Source organism: Xenopus tropicalis, chromosome 3 (assembly GCF_000004195.4).
Source record: "Xenopus tropicalis strain Nigerian chromosome 3, UCB_Xtro_10.0, whole genome shotgun sequence".
NCBI classification, from domain to species: domain Eukaryota; kingdom Metazoa; phylum Chordata; class Amphibia; order Anura; family Pipidae; genus Xenopus; species Xenopus tropicalis.
Genome location: NC_030679.2, coordinates 78,241,772 through 78,260,807, shown reverse-complemented (window position 1 = coordinate 78,260,807; position 19,036 = coordinate 78,241,772). Strand labels below are relative to the sequence as shown.

General features: G+C 37.6%; 1 protein-coding gene across 1 annotated transcript in view; it reads right to left on the bottom strand.

The window, feature by feature from the left end:
- ptpn12 (protein tyrosine phosphatase non-receptor type 12) overlaps positions 1 to 18,657 on the bottom strand; it is a 58,635-nt gene extending 39,978 nt beyond the window's left edge. Inside the window, exon 1 of the mRNA NM_001030495.1 lies at positions 18,321 to 18,657. Within this exon, the coding sequence (NP_001025666.1) occupies positions 18,321 to 18,419 (99 nt within the window). The 5' untranslated portion in view covers positions 18,420 to 18,657. The remainder of the gene's footprint in view (positions 1 to 18,320) is intronic.
- Between the last annotated feature and the right edge of the window lie 379 nt (positions 18,658 to 19,036).

The window sequence follows — 19,036 nt, the reverse complement described above, 5'->3', positions numbered from 1 at the left end:
CCATGTGCCATCCCACCGCCGACTTACATTGTAAGTCGCCGGTGGGATGGCAGGGGAAGGCAACTCGGGGAAATTAGTCGCCCGTGAACAGGGAGTTTTGTCGCGGGCAACTAATCTCCCCGTGTGCCAGAGCCCTCACAGACAGAGCCCAAGCGGGAATTGAACTGTGGCATTTCAAGTACACAGAGGCCCAAGCAGACTTCCACCAGCCTACTTAAAAGTGAATGACTATGGCATCTTACAGCAGGTCCTTTGGCATTTGCCAGAATTCACAGATTGCCAGTCCTGGCCTGGCTTCCTGTCACTGTTGTGGAAAATACTTCTACCGCTCACTTTGATTTAGAAAATCAAGATGTTAAGGTATTTGAGCAGTTTAAAATATAATGATATTAGATCAGGTAAAATCATCTGTATAGGTTTTAATACAAAGCAAACAAAACATGGAAGAGTTTACTATTAGACAAGACCATTCAAAAGCTTAAGATGGTCATACAGTGCATAGTTTTTATATAAACTGTATGAGTGTCTGCGTTGGCTTTCCTACCAATTAATTCAGTTGAACACTATGGCAGTGGAAAACAATCAATCTGCAAAACACTGTGCAAAACGCTACTAAAGACCAAAATACATTTCTGTTTGCTTGATTCCACCCCCAGTAAGAGTGAGTAGTCATGCACAAACATGCAGCAGTGTGATGTGCCAGTCAGGGAAAAGAACCAGGATGGTAACATTAGTTCTTATTTTATGGACTTTTATAGAAGACTGACAGAAAGCTAATGATGTAAGATCTATAGTAGATTCCATTTTGCCTGGATTAAAGTAAAGTTATACTGTCCGGCACCAAATATTCATTGCTGCTATTCCTTGTGCAGAAGATCAGAGGGCACAGTCTAAGCTATGTTCTGCCACAAGGAAACTAAGAGACTGCCAAGTTCCAAGGCAATGCAGCGGAATATCAGCACCCAGTGACCAACAATTCCCATTTCTGGCACATCCTAGGAACAAGACTGCTTTCAGCATGGTGGCTCAGTGAGAGGCACTTCTGCCTTTCAGTGCTCAGATCTTGAGTTCAGTCCTGGCCTGGACACTATCTTCAAGGCATTTGTATGTTCTTCCCGTATCTGTCCAAAAATTCTCCCTATCTGTACAGTGACAGGCTGGGTTGCCATTAAAGTCTGGCTGCAATTATAAATGCAGAGTGGCATGGAAAAAACACAGATATTTGTATGACGTTGCATTTTGGATTTTTGCCACTTTACCTATTTCATACCCATTCTCCTTTTCAATTGTTAGATATATTGCAACTTTATAAACATTTATTAACTATTAACACGTATTTATAAACAACCAACATATTCCAGAGCACTGCACAATAAATGGGTGCATGCACTGAAGATACCGCTTTACATACAAAGAAACCAACAACTGATAGAAAAGGTAAAGTGGGCCATAATATAACAATATTAAACAGCCTTTTTTAATGTTGAAGAGCTTTCACTAAACTTCCTTCTTACCATTCAGAAAAAAAAATATGTCTGTTTTTGATCAAGAACTATTCACTAAAGAGAAAACTAGAAATTGCAAAGAATGAATGTGTACCAAAGAATGTAACAGACTGGAAACTGGAAATAGAAAAACAGAAATAGCACTGTGCTGGGAAATAGGCGATGTAGCAGAAAAAGACAACAGAGGTATTTATAACTCAAGGAGGAGAGCAGACTCTCCAATGCAAAAAGTAAAAAAGAAAACAAAAGGAAAATCTGCATAAGACAAACATACTACACAGTAAGAATCAGTTAATATAATTTACTACATGAAATTATAACTAAGCATTTATAATTATATTTTATTTCAAAGAGCTATACAATAAAATTATATTTATACATCAAACATGCACAAAAGCATATAAGTTAAAAAAAATAAATAAAAAAACAAACATGGAACCTATTTTGAACTTTCACATAAAGATATGTGCTTGAGCAGATCTGTCACGAGTTTACAAGAATGCAGCGTATTGCAACTTTAATGCAAGTGGAAGCTCGCACAGTTAGAATAGTCTATAAATGCTTGTGCCCTGTGCCTGCACTCACTATATGTAAGAAGTTGAAACAACTGCTATTGCATATAGATAACTGGTATGCATCAGGCCTGAGGCTGCAGTCATTGGCCACAATGCCTATAGCATCTCACTGGATTTAGTCTTAGGAAATGATCAACTGGGGGGAAGTTTAGCTCATTACTTACACAACAAAGAAACCATTTGTAATCTGAGAGAACCTCTCCTGTTTCCCCTGAAACATTTTTGTTTAACAAAGCACCCCTTATGCCATAACCCAAAGATTCCAGGCAGTGAGAAGCCACAAAGAATTTCAGCATTTAAATCTGCCTGAAAGACTACAGGGAGTCAAGTTTGAGTGAGCCTGCACAGCTTGGTGGGTAGGATCTATGAAACTAAGGAAAAGTGGCAGATGGGCCGTACACATCCACAGCCTCCTACAGTCTGAATGTGTGTGCTGAAAGGCACATGATTAGCCCATCAGTGTACCCACAGCACATGTTTCAACATGAAAACACTTTCATTTTCCCACTTTTTAATGACATTATCCTAAGTCTTTAAAATGCCAATAATCAATGCATTGTTCTGTTGTTTTTAACGTATGCTCTGCAACAGAGATCAAACATTGCAGATCTTCCATGTTAGGAGGCATTGCACATGCTTATATATCTGGTATGTATTTATAAAGCAGCAAAATGCTTGCAGATTGTAAGCTCTTTTGGACAGGGCCCTCTTCACCTCTTGTATTGGTTATTGATTGCTTTATATGTTACTCTGTATGTCCAATGTATGAAACCCACTTATTGTACAGCGCTGCGGAATATGTTGGCGATTAATAAATAAATGTTAATAATAATAATGTTTGGCAGGGCTGTACAAAAAAATGGGTTTATGTATTGAACATACATAATTACATACAAAGCACCCAGTATCCAATACTAGAGGTGAAGTGGACCTTGCCCAAAACAGCTTACAATCTGGTATAACGCTTCTGCTTTGTTTCTCTGATCAAGGGACCTAGCAGCACATGTGGCTTTTGGGATGCATTCTATCAACTGTCTGGTTGCTATGGTCCAAATTACTTTAGCAACTAAGCAGTGGTATGAGTAAGTCACTGGAACATGAATAAAACAGGCCTGAACAGAAAAATAAGTAATAAAAAAAGAATAAAAATAAAATTGTGGCCTCACAGAGAATAGTTTTTGTGGCTTCTGGGGTCAACTAAACAACTGAAACTTTGCTAGGAATTGCTCATTCTATAACATAATAAAAGTTCTGAATCTGAAAGTGAACTACCACTTTAAGAAGTGCCCTCTTAAATTCCCAGAAGAGTAGATTCAACTTTTAATTTAACATTTTTATAGAATACGTTCTAATTTAAATAGTATGTATGTATGTATGTATGTAACTTTATTTATAAAGCGCCACAAGGGTACGCAGCGCTGTACAGTCTTACAGAATACAAAATTACACACAGGGAGGATGAGTGATATAATAAATAAATACAATAAATACATATACATATATATATATATATATATATATATATATATATATATATATATATATATACACACATATATACACACATATATATATATATATATATATATATACACACATATATACACATATATACACATATATATATATATATACATATACATACATATATACACATATATACACATATATATATATATATACATATACATATATATATATATATATATACACATATACACATATATACACATATATATAGAGAGAGAGAGAGAGAGAGAGAGAGAGTAGCTGTAGAGAGAATCCGCACTCACAGGTCTTAAGAAAATATAGAAGTTTTATTCAAATCAACATCTAACGTTTCGGCTGCATCCACAGCCTTTCTCAAAGACAATGTGAAACAAACAATGGTGCACTGAAAAAACCGAATTTGGCGCCAAACAAACAATGACGTCATAGGTGTGAATACATTAGCAAACAGTGTGAAAAAAAAAACGCTCTCAAAACACATTGAATCAACAAAAAATGTTAAGATAATATGGATTAGGCATAGAACACAAACAAAAGGACTGTCAGGGGAAAGGAATAGTGGGTGTGTATTAAAAAAGCCCGCTTATGTATCTAGTGCTGAACTGCAACTCACACATGTCGCAAAGACATCCCCAAGTTATAAGTTTATATATATACATTTATAAACTTATAACTTGGGGATGTCTTTGCGACATGTGTGAGTTGCAGTTCAGCACTAGATACATAAGCGGGCTTTTTTAATACACACCCACTATTCCTTTCCCCTGACAGTCCTTTTGTTTGTGTTCTATGCCTAATCCATATTATCTTAACATTTTTTGTTGATTCAATGTGTTTTGAGAGCGTTTTTTTCACACTGTATGCTAATGTATTCACACCTATGACGTCATTGTTTGGCGCCAAATTCGGTTTTTTCAGTGCACCATTGTTTGTTTCACATTGTCTTTGAGAAAGGCTGTGGATGCAGCCGAAACGTTAGATGTTGATTTGAATAAAACTTCTATATTTTCTTAAGACCTGTGAGTGCGGACTCTCTCTACAGCTACTCCATCTATTATTTTGGGACTGCACCCAGGCTCCCTTGGACCTACTTATACGTGAGTGCCTGTCTTCTTGCAATATATATATATATATATATATATATATATATATATAAGTGCCATGTGGTATGAGACACAGTAGGAAGGAGGTCCCTGCCCCGTAGAGCTTACAAACATAACAGTAAAAAAACTATTATAATATAATATATAATAGTCTTCACCCATGCCTGTTCATTTTTTTTTTTAAATTCCCCTTATCCCTCTCAAATTTTAGATAAAAAAAAATTAAAATGGCTTAGCAAAGAGAAAGTTTAAGTAGCACAAAAGTACACATTTTAACACATGCTTACATTTTTTAACATGCCAATACAAGAGAAGGTTTTCACTTGGTATACACATTACGTACCCTGAGGCACTGAATCTTTTGAAGGATTGCTTTAACCTGTGTTTTGTAACGAAAGGGCACATTGCGCTTACGGACACACATGCACACACCTTTCAGACTTCTAAACTCTGCTCCAGGGATGTGCCTGAACATTACAGATTTACCCTGAGATAACATTCTTCTGTTAGCACCAAAACAGCTAGAAAATAACATGGCCTTGATTAAATACCACAGACATAATTGGTTTCTAGAAGTAAATTCTACACCATCCACTTTCAACTCTACAGTATGTATGTATATCTGTAAGTGTACAACGCTACTTATGTACGTAGCACTGTACAGCACAACAATAATTTAATAGAACAAATAGGGGTCATTAGAGTAATGAGTACAAATAAATACAAAGTACAGTTTCATTAACAATTAGGAGCTAAGTGTCAAAGAGACAAGAGGAAAAAGGTTCCTGCCCCATAAAGCTTACAATCTAAGGCTGATGCCACACGTGGCGTTTTTACGCGGCGTTTTTTCTCAGCCTAAAAACGCTGCACAAGCCACACATGGCGTTTTTCAGCCTAGAACTGGTGACGTAAGCAAATCCCGTTGCCATGGTGCTAATAGTGCGAAATAGCAAAAAACGCCGCGTATTTCCGCTAGGTCTGGCAGCTGCCTTTGCGTATCCATAGGAATAGCTTGCTTTGCAAGTACTGGCGTATTTCAGCCAACGCTTGAAAAATCCGTGCTTAGGCGTTTTCTAGCGTATTTCTGCTTTGTGTGGTTTGCTGCGCGTCTTTTCAAGCTATTTCTATGGATGATGATATCAGGCGTTTTTCAGCCGCCGAGAGAATTAGAAAATACGCAGCGTAAAAACGCCACGTGTGGCATCAGCCTAAGTGGGACAGGAAATTACAGATACAGAGACTGCATGTTACAGTGGGTGACAATGCAATAGAGCCAGTTCAGGTGTTATGAGAGTACTCCAAGAGGTAGTCTAAGTTTAGTTCTGAAACGGAGAGAGGATTTATTCAGGGATAGCATTCTAAATGTAAGGGGCAGCAAGGCAGAATGGTTTAACGAGGAAAACAGCAGTAGTAGTGGGGGATGCAACTAAGTGTTTGCTCTGAGAGGAGCACAGGAGTCAGCCAGGAACGTATGGAGACACAAGAGAAGAGATGTAGTGAGGGGCACAGAAATTAGGGGCTTGAAGAAGGTTATGAGAAGGAGATTGTTAGTTATTGTTTGATTTATGGGAAGCGGTGATATAGATTTCAGCAGAGGAGGGGCCTGTACTCTCTTGGATGAGAGGAGGAGAATTCTAGCAGCAGTTTTTAAATGCATACTGTAGTGAGAGATGAGAGCTTGGAAGGAGGTAGCAAGTTACAGTAGACTAGTCGGGATAGGATGAGAGCATGCATGAGTGCTTTAGCTTGTGAAAAAAAGGGACAGCTTCTGACAATATTGCATAAGAAAAAGAGGAAAAGAGGTCAGAGATGGAGGGGAGTTCAAAGATCACTCCAGACAGCACGCTAAATTAACAGGTTTAATAAGCATAATTACTAAAGATAGTAAATAGGGAATTGGACCAGGGTTAACCATACATACAGGTTAAACTCTGCTTGTTTGGTGAGGTCACAAAAGGAGCTGATCTTTCTCCCAATATGCCCACCTAAGTTGGGTGATATCAGGCTAATTCAACCATTTAGCCTGCAATACTAGGGATGCACCAAATTCAAACAAAGTCATGTGATATTAGAACTCTGGACAAATGAACAGGACATTATTATTTTTTTTAATGAATGCAATTTATCACAGAATTGAATATGCATTTGGAAATTTGGATAAATCTAAAAATGTTGTGCATCCCTGCTAAATATCTTTTTACACGTGCAGATATAAAAAGCCAGTTTCAAACAGCTTTTATACTTATAGTGGATGTTATTGATTGTACTGTCTATCTGCTTTGCATCTTTTTGTAAACACTATCACAAAAAAAAATCATTTCTTTTTTGGTAACTGCAAATTCAACAGATTTCCTAAAAGAGACAAATGTATATTATATTTATGATCAGATTCTTTTGTCAACACATTGGACTATTACTGTATATGGCTTGCACATAAATTGTTTTCAACACTATTCATTCCAAAGCCATTATGTGTGGCTTACGTAATGAAGGTGAGGCAACATCCTCTTCCTGTACTCCAGTAGACTGCTTGTGTAGCCAAGTCATTGACATTGCAAGGAACTGTGACAGACAATTTTTGTAGTTATAATTTAAGAGAAAACTTTATGAAGGAAAATTATATCTAGGGAATTTGTAACACACACTTAAACCACTAAGACGCCACAGTGATTCTCCCCATATAGTAAGCTATTCATAAATATCCATATTTCTCTTATTATATGAAAGGAACATAGGGAAATTTAATCACAAATGTCTCAATTTTTAGGAAATAATCCTTCAGTCCTTAATAGGCCTGTAGTTTCCACAAATTATAAAAACATTTTTGATTGTTTCAGTTTTCAAAGAGTAAAATCATAGAAACACCCTGTGTGCAACAGCCTTAAGCAAATGTAACAATATGGTACACAAAGGATAGATATTTAGAAGGCTATGTGCAATTCATTATGGCCTGAATGTACTTTAAAAAAGGAGAAAGCACAAAACTGCTCTTCTCCGATTTTAAATTTTACAGAGGCATGAATAACCTACAATAAATAATAAATCAGTTTAGTTAAATCAGTTAATTAAACAAAGTAGTAAAGAAAAGGTTTCCAGGAGAAGTAAATATGCTTACATTAGAAGACTCAATTTAAAGAGGCAGGGCAACTAGCAAAGTTTGTACAGCAGTCAGCATAGACTAAAAATGCAGTCGTTATTGGTGTTATAAGCTCTATATAGGCAAATGGGTTTCTTGTCTTAATGGGGTGGTTCACCTTTAAGATAATGTTTTGTATGTTATAGAATGTGCAATTCTTATTTACTTTTCAACTAGTCTGCATTTTTATTTGTTATAGGTTTTAATTATTTGCTGTCTTTTTCTGCAACTGTCTAGTTTTCAATTAGGTGTCAATGAGCCTGGCAGCCAAAAAAAAAAAAAAAAAAAAAAACGATTGCTCCATGAGGCTACAATGTTATCACTGTTACTTTTTATTCCTTATCAAAATAAGCAACTAGTTGACCAGTACAAAATAAAAGGTGGACTTTTACAGAACAGCAGAAAGTGAAGAGGAGCCACAGGATAATCTGTCTAAATACCCCCCATGACGTGCCACAGATGCCCAAATGGTTGAGTAGTATGGTAGTTATTGGCCAAACTGCCTGACCAAATCTATGTATATATGGGCTGTCGAAGCCAAACATTACCAAAAAAAAACACAGAAATCTATATTAAAAAATTGTCCATAAAGCTGGCTATACACGCACCGATAATATCGTACGAAACGAGGTTTCGTACGATATAAGATCGCCACGTGTGTGGCCACCTTAACAGTAAAACCTCTGCAAGACCTAAAATACAATGAATGTATAAGTGACTAATGTGAAAATCAGGGAAAATAAAATGGTTAATCCATGTCAGACAAATTGATTAAACTATTTTAAACTAATGTATAAGGGCTCTGGCACACGGGAAGATTAGTCACCCGCGACAAATTTCCCTGTTCGCGGGCGACTAATCTCCCCGAATTGCCATCCCACCGGCAACAATGTAAGTCGCCGGTGCGATGGCACACGCTCCACAGGCGATTCTGGCAAATCACCGAAGTTGCCTCGTGAGGCATTTTCACCGATTTGCCGAAATCGCGCCGCCACGTGTGCCATCCCACCAGCGACTTACATTGTCGCCGGTGGGATGGCAACTGATGGCAACTCGGAGAGATTAGTCGCCCGCGAACAGGGAGATTTGTCGCGGGGCAACTAATCTCCCCGTGTGCCAGAGCTCTTAAAGGCTAAATAAGTATTTTCAAAAATACAAAAGTATATCAAGTTAAGCTGACTGAACATGGGTCTATATCAGATGACAACTTGTGATCTGTAAGCTAATTTCAAATGTCATGAAGAGATTGAATTTTTCATATCAAGGTTTATAAGCCCCAGAACACATCTGGGATTACCCACAGTACTGAACCTCTGAGGTTGGCACTAACCAATTCTGAATTCTGTGTTCCAAATTCCAAAAGAAAGAGCACTGGAAGATTTCCTGGAAAGAATTCTATAATATGACAACAGGTCACCTACAGTATTCCTCTATGCTGGCTGCTTGTATATACACAAGATATAATGCAAAGGCACCAAACAAAGTGCAAAGAACATTTTGTACAAATATTTTGTAAATGGCTTTGCCCCACTGACTATACTGTGCAGATCTGGAAAAGTGACTATATAAGACAAGTTGTTGCAAACATGGGATAATATTATTATAACTGTTTAGTATGCCAAATTATATTATGAAATATGTGGCCAGCAAATGGTGGGTTTATGGAAGTCGCTACAATCGCCCACAGGCAACAAAGCACTCAAAAATACTCCTTCATTGGGAAAAATTGAATCACTGCGGACAATATTTGAGTCACATAATTGCACAATGATGCCATTGCATGCATTTTTACCCAATAAGTCAATTTAAAATGTTTTATACATGGCAATTAGTTTGCCACAACAAAGGATTACTTTTAGCGACAACTTCACCCATGAGAGGCACAAATTCTTCTAGGCGACAAAGTCCCCTGAATGCAATCACCCTTATCCAAGGAGGTAGCAAAATATGCCCATTACTCTTAAGGTGGCCATACACTTTAAGATCCGCTCGCTTGGCGACCTCGCCTACGGGTGGGCGATATCGGGGGAATCTAGGCTAATTCGGTCCCTGGGGCCAGACAATCGAATTATAGCGGAGCTAATGGGCGCAGTCGGTTCGGGGACCGCATCCACGAGGTGATGTGGTCCCCGATCCAACTAAATTTTTTAACCTGCCGATCGATATCTGCCCAATTACAGGGCAGGCCCCTCGTTGCTGCCCCTACACGGGCCAATAAACTGCCAAATCGGTCTAAGGAATCAATATTGGCAGCTACAATTGGCCCGTGTATGGCCATCTTTAAAACACAATGGACCTGGGATCCACTCAATATTCAATTATACTAATTTTATACCTCTTAAATGTTATTTAAATGACATTAAAATTCTTCAACCGTAGACATATTATAGGTGTGACAATTTCTAAATTTCCAACAAAGTTTTGTTAAAAAGCAGCACAATATATTGAGACTGAAACACATTTGTATGGCAAGCGACAAATTAAGGATCCTGCTTATTTAGGAAATTGTTTAACTTGAAAATATAAGTAGCTTTATTTTCTGAATATCTGAATAATATAAAAGTATGAAACGGTTCTAGAACCATGACACATGCTTTGATTACTTCTTGCCCAAAATCGATCCATAGGTCATAGTCACCCAAGAGTTATGTAAAAAGGCGACATCATTAAGCACCCTCTTTTACGCCAACACTGGTAAGGAAGTAACAGTACCAGGGACGAAGATTCAGTGCAGAGTAGCATTATATTCAAATAAATGGAAAGTCTCTCTTGCCAGTATCACATGGCTACACAGGGACCTACAGCACTATCAGGAAAGGAATGAATAAGTATATATTTTACAGATTACTTAACGATTTTGTACACAAAATAATTTTAGGAAGTGAGTAGTTAGTTGGAGTAACTAAAGCTAAATCACATGTAACCAGTTACTGACTGTCAATAGGCAATCTCACACCTATTTATAATCATTTTATTACCTTCCACACCAGTGACATGACATACAAACAATGTGTGTCATAGCAATAAAACTGTAGGCTCACAAAGGATCAATTGTTTTGGGTGGTAGAGTCAGCAACCAGACTGGATTTTAAATTGCAAACAAGAGAGAATATGACAAATAGAAAATTAGCAAGTTTAATGTAGAAGAGGCCCATGTTTAGGAAGTCCTACAAATAGTTTATTGGTGATTTGTCATTTTGAACATTACTCACAGAATGCTGACACACCTATAATGTCATCCCCCTTCCACTAAAAAGTCAACATGGCCAAAGTTTTGCAAGCTGACCAAACTCACCAGGAACAGAAATTTGTTATAATGCACTAACAAGTATAGTCTGAAGAAAATTTATCTTGCAGCATTTTAGAATTCTAAACAGTGCATGCTGCATTTACTTCTAGATATTATCACCAAATTTAAAGTAGACACAGAAATAATTGCAAAACTGTTGTGAACAAACATTCAGAATAACCAATCAATTCAAGGCCATATATTAATACTGCAGTAGAACCCGGATTTTACATTTGCCAGAGCACTGCCTCAAAACAGCATACATTCCAAGAAACCATAAAATCCGAGAAGGAAAAAAAGCAGTTTGCCTGTTTGAAACCACCAAAAATCTGCAAATATGGGAACACTTGAAATCCTGGGACATAAAATCAGGGTTCAAGTGAGGTTGCAGAGCTCTCGATAGTACAAAATGTAGTTTGTTCCATTTGGAACCACGTTTTTGTGTTTGTTTACTTTTCCTTATGTTTTGTTCATTTTTGGAATGTGGCTCACTTTTCATTCACCTTCATCTGTTCACTATCCCCACCATATACAGTTTTTACAGAAATGCTTTGTTTGTAAGTTTTGAATAAGGCCAGGCTTCTAGCAGAAGTGTCAGTCTCAACAATAAACTGTATTTCTGTTATTTAAGTTCTTTTAGTGCAGATTCCTCTTTGTCTCTATATTTGTGAAATTGTTTTTGACTGTACCCAGGCCAAATTTGACCGTTTCATAATTTAGTGCCTGTTTGAATGACTGTTACAATAAATTCAAGGGATATTGTCATATTTACCCCTGTTTACAATACTTTAAAAAAAAATGTTTTAATAGAGTTTAGTTATAGATGTTTTAGATTTAGATATCATTTATTTAAATGTTTTATAAATGGTGGATCAGTTTAAATTGGCAAACTAAGCCACGTTATCTTTCTCTCTTTGTTAAACCACCAACAGGCATTCCAGGCAGCAATCTAGTAAGGGTTCATGAACTATTTACATAAATGTCCAATTTTTTCTTTTAGGACACTCTGATCCTGTGAGTGTATCTAAAATTCATGTCATAAAGCAAGGAAGACACACTGTATTCGGATACCAAAAACTGCAGTTTTCAGTGGAGACCCATGTGGCATTAGCTGTACAGGCAGATTTCAGCTACTGATTCGGGTCCTTAAGACCAATTCCATGGTCTCATCTGCCCATGTATGGTGCCCTCTGACAGGCCTCCCCAACCTTCTAGGGCCAAACGATTGCATCAGCATGGTATTGCCCACCCAAGGTGGGCATATCGGGGGGGGGAAGATTTGCTTGTATGGCGACCTTGCCATACTGCCAATATCGGACAACCCTGGGTGATTTTTTTATATACATACATACTTAACTATATTATAATGTCTTAAACGTGCTGTTCACCTGAACACCAACTGAAAAGTTGCTAGTAATTGGCCATTCTGTAAACATACTAAAAGTTTGCTGGTGAACTTCCACTTAAAAGTAGGCGAATTAAATAGGAACTATATAAAGTGAAAATTATATATATACCAGCAAATAAATTTCAATCATTCCAGAATGTCAGAACTAAAGATATTTGATATAGTGTGTACTCCATTTGGAAAGCATTATTTCTATTCACAGTGGAACAGTCAAGTAAACAGGAAGTCCTGCTGTATAATTATTACAGTACACAGAAAAAAAGTGATTGCAATTAGCCAATAATGACCAAAATGTTTCTTATATGATTTGCACACCAGGTCACATCAATAAATTCTATTTATTCACCGTGCGATCCAACTTTCGGTCCCTCTTGGGACCTTTGTCAAGGACTATATAATTTTAAATATCTTGACATTACATGGGCAGCATTTTCCTGTAAGACCTGTTAATGAAAAATCAAATGTGCGACTGCTATAAAATGTAGACTTTGGTCGTTTGCACACTGTAGAATATTTGCGAGTTCAGTCACATAGTTGGACCAAACATGGATCAAAATGAATTGAAACCAAAATGCGCCCAATGATTATGATTGTTTGACAGAGAAACCTACATTTTAGAAATAATAAGGATGTTATCAAGAGTACCTTGTCCCCAGTCCAAATTGGGTACTTTGATGTAAAAAAAGTGAGTGGGTTCTTTACTTCCCTCATGTTTTATTCAGCAATTTTTTGTTTAAATGCCATTGTGGGGAAAAAAAACAATCAAGGTTAAACAAAACTCACACTGAAATACCCTATCCCAATTCAAGATAACTCAGCCCCCATATGTATCCAGATTTCCATATAAAACATTTTGAAGTCAAATCTTACTCCTAGATAACATCCTGCTGTGCTTTAGGGCAATGATAGCTGTGGTACTTTGCCACCTGCAAAAATTATTCTCTCCTGTGGGCAATGTACTCCCCCCTGCAATTATTTGAATAGCCACATGTAAAACACATCTTGTGTAATCACTCAAAATTGCCTCCTTATGTGCTACCAGGGATTGCCACATGTAAAGTGTTTTACATACAAAGATTCAAATGAATGTGGAGGGGCAGGTATTTTTTGCGCTTTTCACCCACCGGAGAAAAGATTTTTAAGGGCATTCTCTCACTGCCATTAAGCCTCAACATAACAAGAATTTAATTTTTAAACTTTGTTCTGATAATTCTATTTTCATACATATGTTATTCAAAACGGCAACAGTTAATCAGCAGACAGCTGCAATTTTCCTAACATAATGTAAACCAGTTTCTCATCAATGACCTCGGTAAATCTGCAATTAAATTTGTTGTTAAGGTATGTGTCATGTCCTTCAATGTGCAAATAAACTGTAATATATAGCAAGAATATATAGTTTATGCCAAAAAAAAGCAAAACAGGACCAGTTATCAGGAATGCTTGGGACCTAGGGCTTTCCAGATAAGGGATCATTCTGTAATCTGGATCACTATACCTTAAGTCTACTAAAAAAAATCATTTAAACATTATATCCAATAGGATTGTTTTGCCTTCAATAAGGATTAATTATATCTTAGATAGGATAAAGCACAATGTACTATTTTACCATTACAGTAAAAAATGGAAATATTTATAAAAACTAAGAATAATTTCCTTATAATGGAGTCTATGGTAGATGGCCTTCCCGTAATTTGGAACTTTCTGGATAAGTGGTTTCCAGATAACAGATCCCATATCTGTACTTCTTCAGTGGAAGTCAACATCCCAACTTCACTAGGTTTTTGGAAAAAATGAATTAAGGACTCCTTGTCCAAGCAAAAACTGGTATATCTGGCACCTAGCTGCTCTGATAAACTTGAAGAGATTAGGGGCCCCTGGCTGGAACACCACCATTAGGGTCCAACTTGGTGAGTAGACAGGGACCATAGTATCTTCTGCTGGACCTAATAGGACCACATGGGACATTTAAATATCTCTCTTTCTTCTTCTTCTACCTTTTCTTCTCATATATTATAAAAAGAATACATATAACTATACACCCACAGCAAACCTTGGGAGTGACAGGCTTAAAATGTTTTCACTCTAAAATTAAAGGGGACCTGTCACCCTAAGAAATTATTCTAAATTATTTTCTATTATGTTAGATGAGCAAAATGACTCAAACAAAAACATTACTTACACTATATAAATCAGCGGTTGTCAACCTGTGGGTCGGGACCCCTTTGGGGGGGGGAGGGGGTCGCCTAAGTTTATCGGAAAACACATATTTTCGATGGTCTTAGGAATAATTTTATGGTTGAGGGTCACGGTGTTAGGAAGGTTGAGAACCACTGATATAAATGACTTAGATCTTGTTGCCTTCAGTCTTGGAATTCCTATCAGAGCAAGCAGGCAGGCACCATTTTTGCACAATTTTTTTTATTAAGGAAAGTTTTGTATCACCCCAAAATCTTTTGAATGCGCCAGGATGGGTGACCTAATGCCCATGCCTATGCACTGGCTACACAATTATTGAGTGTCAGGAGGGAGAGGGGAATGTGAGGAGTGCAGTGACATCTAGGAAGTGCTGAATGGAAAGTTAAAGCATTTGCCTGCCCCTCCTGAGGCATAGAGGCAGGACAGGCAATATATGAGTGACAGCTCAGATTTTTAAATACTTTTATAACAAGCATGGGTGTTTTAATAAAAAAAAAGTGTTTCATGTTTAATTTGCAAAAGACTTTTATAATACAGATTTTTATGTGTGGGTGACAAATTCCCTTTAAATGTCCCTGCAGCACATCTTTAAATATCCCAAATGAATGTGCCCAATGACAAATATTCCCTTGGGATAATGGCACAAGTAGTGTTTAGAGGAAGGAGCAACAATATGCTTGTAATAGCCTCTCATTAATTTCAATGGAAATCACCTGGATCTGTGGGAGTACTCACAATTCAGGCAGTTTGAAAATGTAGTAGTCAGTGGGGATCAATTCCTACCATTTTTTTTTACCTGCCCACAGATCTGAAAATCACTCAAACATAACAGAATTGCCATGTGCCAGTGACCTCAAGGATAAATGAAAGAATAATATAAAAACATGCAGAATGCTTCAGAGGACTGCATTCATGCCTAAGGGTCTATGCCCACAGAGTGGTACACACACTTTCAGTGTCAAACAAAAGGGACTCCAATTTTTGAATTGAAGATGGATGCTTCCTGGATTGTATATGAACTAAAACTAGGCTATCAGTAAGAACCTAAATACATAAACACCTCACTACAAAAAATAACATTAATTTGTGTTTTCTTCTGCACATCCAACTTATCCCCAGTTTATATGGCAAACATAACCTGCTTCCTAATAATAATTTTAAAAAGGAATGGGTGCAAAATAAATAAAATGTGGCATTGTCTTTATATACGTACATTGACGAATTTTACAAAATCCAAGCATTAAAGGCCTCCTACACTGGCCATAAGTCAGAGCATATTCATGACCAATATATTTTTTACTTGGACCCTTTAACATTACTACAGACATGTATGTAGGTTTATTCTAAAGAATACATCTGCACTTCCTAAAATTCAAACAATGCAGCCACTGGAGATAATTCTGAATACTTTAGCACCTTAATAAACAAATGACAATTTTCTTTTCAACATTTTAGCCACAAAATAAACACTGCACACTATTCTGAAACAGACAAACACTTCATTTAGTAGAAAACAAGTAAGCAAGTAAGACTTCTTTTACCTTTTTTTGTACCCTGGGGGAAAATATTTGCTTCCTTTATCCACTTTTTCTTGCCAAGGGGAAAATAGTTTATGTTCTTGCTATGTACCATTATTAGCATACATTTTTTATGCAAAGATCTTTTCTCCTAAGGGCATTTATAGTAAGAAATGTTCACGTGCTGCATAAATGTTTTTAAATCGATAAACGAGCAGTTTAGTAAAATGTACAAAAATGCAGAGTACAATGTAAACTGACAACATTGCGAAAATAGTTAAACAGACTTTTCATAAACAGAAAAGTCTGAAAGTTACATCAATTTTATTTAAATTCTAACAGGTATTCTAACACCTTAGCTACATCTGCCCCTCCGTACTATATTTAAGCACTGATTAGAGAGGCACTGGATACATTCAGTTCAACTAAACCTCCACAAAAAAAGGCACAAATTCCCTTAAAGATACAAGAATTTCACTGACTGCTCATTATACTTTGGGATTGCTAATTTCTGACACAGGCCAAAATAGCATATTACTTTCAACATCTATTAAATTAAAAGCATTGTTTCATTTCCATGACCCTGGAATTCTTCAATGCCCAAGAGGACTGTTTAGCATCTGTTTATCTGTAACTTCCATTTTTGCTAACTTGCAAGCATTGTTCCTTTTTTCTATCTGAACCACCCCAGGAGATTAAGGGAAAATACACCAAATTATGGAAACAATGCTAAATTACATTTGATCCAATGTAGATCTCAGATGTTAAAGAAGATATTTTCCATATGTAATTAGTGCATGCTTTATGTGAATAGATCCATATGAGCTGTAGCATAGTTCATGAGCATGGGGACAAGGAGAATCTGACACAATGAAAGGAAAGCCTAAATCCGGGGGTGGGGCAAATTATCTGACACTACAAGATCAATTTAAAGAAGAGCAGAGCATCTTATAAGTTTACCAAAATATTGAAGGAATACAAAAAAAAAGCATTTTACAAAAGAAAAACAGAATCTCTAAAGAATTAATAGAAGTTGTTTCACATACATTGAAATAAAGAAACAGCAAAGGCAAAGGATAAACAAGGACAGCTATCCAATGCAATGTGCTTGTTTTCAGCTGTTAGTATATGGGCCACACTATTCTAAACAAGCTTTATATAAATAACAATGCCAGTCACATTTTGGTGCAGGCTATATATACATACTTATGCAAGCATAATAGAAGGGTGGGACATTTAACTGCAGCAATGCCAGAGAGTGAGCAGGCAAGTGATTAAAATTATAAAGGGAATGCTGCAGTTATAATGTGCATGAAAAAGGTTCATTAATATAATAAAATTAAAGTCTAGATTAACTGAAAAAAATCTACATGGGTGCGCAGGAAACCCTGATAAAATCCTCCCACCACATAAGGCTGCAAGCCATAATCCATGAAGTGATCAGGAAGGAAGGAGGGGGGAGAAGAGGGAGGTAAAAAGGAAAAGACAAGGAGACCGGCTCTGAAATAACTGAACATGGGTGGAGGGAGGATGATCAGAAAGGGTTCCCAAAAACACCTAACAAAATGTACAGAAAAAAGTGTAATTGGATGATATGCTTTCTTAACAAAGAAACACATACATATACACAGCTAGGACCCACTTACACACATAAGGGCCCCCACACTGTACATACAAAGAACAAGCTATATATATATATATTATATGACATTCTAGTCTATGACAGAGAACATGTGAGGTCACTACCTTAGAATGTCCCATATGCACATTTAGATAAATGATAACATGTGTGTCAGTAAAAACAGCACAGACGACAGGGTAGATGGCCTTTGGCAATCCAGCTGTTACAGAACCACAACTCTCAGCCCCCCAAGCGATGTTTGCTGACATTTGCAGTTCGGCAACATCAGGAGGGACCCAAGGCTAGTAGCTAAGTTACAGAATAGAGTGTCCCCTTTGCATTAACTGCAGGGAACAAACTAGTTCAGTGACTAGCGTAAGGGTAAGAGGAGCACTTCCACAGACCGACCCTGACACTGATGCATCATGACACTCCTGTGCCCATCCCAGAACACTCACCATAAAATCGCAGCCAAAGTTATCCTCTCCATTCTGATCTTTGATATCCATGGTCTGCACCCTTTGGATAAAAGACTTTAGGATCGCTACTTGATCCATCTTGGAAAACGGCAGCTCGTCTGACATCTCACCAATTTCAGAGCAACCAAATACCCGGTACCTTCAACCAATAGCCCACACGATGAAAACCCAGCCACCCTGCTGTCTTGCTCAGGGTGGGGGAGACAGTCTCTTCCTCAGCCCCTAGCCATGAGGAAATGATGTCCTCTCATCCCATTCAGTGAAAAGGCTTCTTTTAATCCCTCTACCGAGCAGCACACACCTCCCAGCCTTGCACCAAGACACGCACTGAAGAGGACCGGAACTCACAGCATTAGGCACCCCTCCTTCCACAGCTTCCCATTGGCCGCGCCCCATGCCTTTGCAAGCCTTCATTGGCTCGCTGAACGTGCACAGAGAGGGCGTGCCAAACCCAGCCTAGTCTGCCCGTCATTAACTCAATAGGTGGTTGATCGATCGGCCATCTTAGGGCGGAGGAGGGGAGGGACTAAAAGGGCGAGGCTTTATTTACAGGCGGCCAATCGAACTTGAAATGGAAGGCGTAGTACCTTAAAAGAGGCCTGAAACGCAAAAATGCATACTGTATGGGATTTTCCCTTTATATCTGTTTGAGAAATCTATTCATTGCGAAGTGTATTTCAATGCGTTTCTATTTC